At 37.2% G+C, this 3,754-nt stretch overlaps 1 protein-coding gene across 1 annotated transcript; it reads right to left on the bottom strand.

Moving 5' to 3' along the window:
• Positions 1-2,575: 2,575 nt before the first annotated feature.
• Positions 2,576-3,518, bottom strand: LOC127148728 (uncharacterized). The gene is made up of 3 exons (XM_051083019.1): positions 3,326-3,518; positions 3,060-3,250; positions 2,576-2,963 (listed from the first exon to the last, which is right to left on the bottom strand). Exons 1-3 carry the CDS (start codon positions 3,506-3,508, stop codon positions 2,951-2,953), a joined length of 387 nt encoding a protein of 128 aa, XP_050938976.1. The 5' UTR covers positions 3,509-3,518; the 3' UTR covers positions 2,576-2,950.
• Positions 3,519-3,754: the final 236 nt, after the last annotated feature.

Consider the following 3,754-nt stretch of genomic DNA (forward strand, 5'->3'; position numbering starts at 1 on the left):
GCGCTTTCCTAAGTTGATGTCAACTTATGGCAGGAAGCTATTAATAATGAAATGGATTCTCTTGAATCAAATAGAACTTGGCACTTAGTTAACCTTCCACTGGCTGTAAAGCAATAGGCTGCAAATGGGTTTTAAGAAAGAAACCCAATCTCGATGGATAAGTCGATAAGTATAACGCTAGGCTAGCAGCAAAAGGTTTTAGGCAGAGGGAAAACATAGACTTCTTTGACACATTCTCCCTAGTAACTAGAATCACTTCAATTAGAGTCTTGATTGCAATTGTTGCCTTAAACAATCTCTTAGTACATCAGATAGATGTTATGGCTGCGTTCCTAAACGGTGATTAAGAAGAAGAGATCTACATGGAACAACATAAAGGTTTCATAGTCCATAGTCAAGAATCGAAGGTCTGTAAGCTACATAAACCCTCTATGGCCAAAAAGAAGCTTTCAAGCAATGGCATGAAAAGTTTGATAATTTAATCATGTCTAAAGAATTCAAAGTTAACAAAAGTGATAAATGCATCTACTATAAGTTCGAGAATGGCTTATGCACTATTGTATGCTTATATGTAGATGACATGTTAATCTTTGTATCAAACTTGCATGTCATAAACAATGTAAAATCAATGTTATGTGCAAATTTTGACTTCAAAGACTTAGAGAAGCTAATGTAATCCTTGGTATTAAGATCACTGGTCTAAAATAGGAATTTCTTTGGATAAATCCTCTTACATAGAGAAAATTTTGAAGAAATATAACTATTTTGAAAGTAAGCCAACTTGTACACCCTATGATCCTAGTGTTAAGTTGTTCAAGAATATTAGTGACAGTGTTAATCAATCTGAGTATGCGAGCATCAAAGGTAGTCTAAGATATGCTGCTTATGCTGTAGGGTTACTATGTAGGTTTACTAGTAGACCTATCCTAGAACATTGGAGAGACGTAGAAAGAGTCACGAGATACCTTAAAAAAAACCCAGAACCTAGGATTACATTACCAAAAGTTTCCCTGTTCTAGAAGGGTATAATGATGCTGATTGAAACTCTCTCTCAGATGACTCAAAGGCTACAAATGGCTATATATTTTTAATATAACAGAAGGGGCAGTTACTGGAAATCCAAGAAACATACTATTTTAGCATAGTTTACAATGGAGTCAGAGATGATAACACTGGCTATTGCTAGTGAAGAAGCAAGCCGGCTTCGAAGCTTGCTATCAGAGATTCCCACATGGGAAAGGTCAATACCAACCATACTGATCCATTGCGATAATACTGCAACTATCACAAAAGTTTAAAACCGTTATTACAACAGCAAGAGACGACAAATACGTTGTAAGCCAGTATCATTAGAGAGTTTCTCACTACTGGTGCAATTATAGTGGGTCATGTACAGACTGATGATAACTTAACTGATCCTTTGATGAAAGGACTAGCTAGAGAGAAGGTTTTTAGAACCTCAAAAAGAATGAGACTCAAGCCTATAGAAAAATGAATTGCTTGTGAGGCAAACCTAACTTAATAGACTGGAGATCCCAAGAATCAAGTTCAATGGCTAATAACTGATCACAAGTGATATGAAGAGAATCATGCTATAACACCTAAGAGTTATATTCTTATGATTATCATGACATCCTGAAGCGAAAGAAAAGATTGAACTTAGTTTATAATGAATTCTATACTTGATTTCAAGTGGTGTACCTAGCTACGGAGTATTCTTGATAGGTTCACCTTTGTGGATGTGGAAGTGAAGGCCGCTTCCTATGATATTTTAGGCAAATTTTCTAGAGCATCCACCAAACTGGGATATACGTGTGAAGCCTTAAAGCACAAGCATTTAAGAACTTCACTTGAAGGACGTTGTGTGTTCAATGCTACTAGAGGTAAAGTTCGAAACCAAGAGTTACTTTACAATATTCCGATGATAGTCTCTATCACTAAAAGAGACGAGGGTACTCTCGACGCACAACAACGTCGAGGGAAGTGAAAAAACGTTGGAAAAGGATATCCAATTTTTTTTACGGCATCGGGACGTACATCGGAAGAACCACGTCAGGAGAGGTATTCCCAACGCATGACCATCACAACGTCGGGAATGCCTCTCCAGACGTCGTTTTTACCAACGAAATTAACGGTGTCAAGAATGCCTCTTCCGATGTTTGCATTCTATTCCCGACATTTCATTGCGTTGGGAGTTCCTTTTTATATGTATTTTTTTAAAATATATAATTTTTAATTTTTTTCCCTAAAATATTTTGCTCAAACAAGTTCTCTATTTTTGTGAAATAATGACATTTTGATTGCTCAAATATTTTTCCTGACGTTTTTGATTAAATTAAAACAAATTCAATATAAATTAAGAAATTAAGAAATACAAACACAAATTCAAAAAAAATTAATATTCATAATACAAATAAGTTCAAAAAATGTAGTTCTCATGATACAAAAAAGCGCAAACAAAGTCGTCTCCTAACGAGACTCTTATGCGCCATTCTACACCTTCAGTCCTACAATGATACAAAAGTAGGAAAGTTTAGTACAGATATCCATATGTTCACTGTATACTATCATTGTAAAAACTTAAGAATAATGGAGACATATATACGTATCGTAAAGCTAGGGATCATGTGGTGGTCCTTGTTGTGCCCGAGTCAAGTCTTTAATCAGCTTTTCCATTTGTTCCACTTGTGAAGCTAACGCTGTGTGATTTCTATCTTGCACTTCAATCTGTTCCAAAGCTTCATTAAGTTTAGATTGTAATTCAATTTCTTTTTGTGTGGACGACAGACAAGATGTCGTGGAACTGCTTCCACTCATTGTCTTGCGGGCCTTCGACTTAGGTCCCCAACCAAGGCCTTTTGAATAGCCTAGTTGTCTACCCAACACCTCATCGCATATCTCATCCCCAAAGAGTGGCTGACTACCCTCTGGGTAGGCTAGGATTAGAGTTCTAGCATTTGATTCTGCAACAATTTTAAAAACTAAGTTAGGTAACGCAAAAATATATAACGAAAGAGGATATAATAAATAAAGGCATAAGTGTTGGTTCAATAACTTACATGCACATCCTCTGTGGCTTGCAACACGAACGTCTCGGCTCGAACGTGTGTTTCTCGAAACAACTCCACACGGTCGACCGACTCCCCTTTCTTCTCATTGAGCTCGTGTTGTCGTTGTAGAAACGACTTTGCCCGCTGCTATGGTTGTAAGACTGCTTCTGTCTAGCAGCCTTGTTCGTCGGTGATTGCTCCTGCATAAAAATAATTATATTGTTTATTTCTTATACATATTAAAAGTTGAAATCATAATTAAGCATGAAAAATACCTGGAATGTACGGCTTATGTAGTGGTCGCAAAGGAAGTGCCAATTCTCATGACGTCCAACCAATATGTTTGGTGGGTTGGCACGAGCCTCCTCGGGGTCACTGTACTTTTTGAAGTGTCTGTGACAGTCGGTCCGAAACTCTTTAAAGGTGGTGAGTATCTGATGCTCAACAAACCTATTCATTGCTTGATCATTGAAATCAAGAACAAAAAACCACTACACATTACAAAAATAACACATTAGATTGGTTAACTTTGATATGTTTCAAATGAAATCATAAATGTGTAGTGGACTTAATTACCTAGAGGTCGTCCTTGACGACCTCAATGTATTCTCTGTCAACGTCCACCCACTTAAGGCAGCGGACAGGAAATGTCTTTCGCACACACACGCCTATCGCCTAGCTAAAGCAAACGACGTGTGGAAAAA

The sequence above is a fragment of the Cucumis melo genome, chromosome 3 (assembly GCF_025177605.1).
Source record: "Cucumis melo cultivar AY chromosome 3, USDA_Cmelo_AY_1.0, whole genome shotgun sequence".
Lineage (NCBI taxonomy): Eukaryota > Viridiplantae > Streptophyta > Magnoliopsida > Cucurbitales > Cucurbitaceae > Cucumis > Cucumis melo.

What these genes read in the sequence shown, in the direction of transcription:
- LOC127148728 (XM_051083019.1), bottom strand. Translation starts at nt 3,508, where the DNA reads ATGAATAGGTTTGTTGAGCATCAGATACTCACCACCTTTAAAGAGTTT. An exon ending in ACATAAGCCGTACATTCCAG is followed by an intron (nt 3,251 to 3,325) that starts GTATTTTTCATG and finishes ATTTTTATGCAG; the next exon opens with GAGCAATCACCGACGAACAA.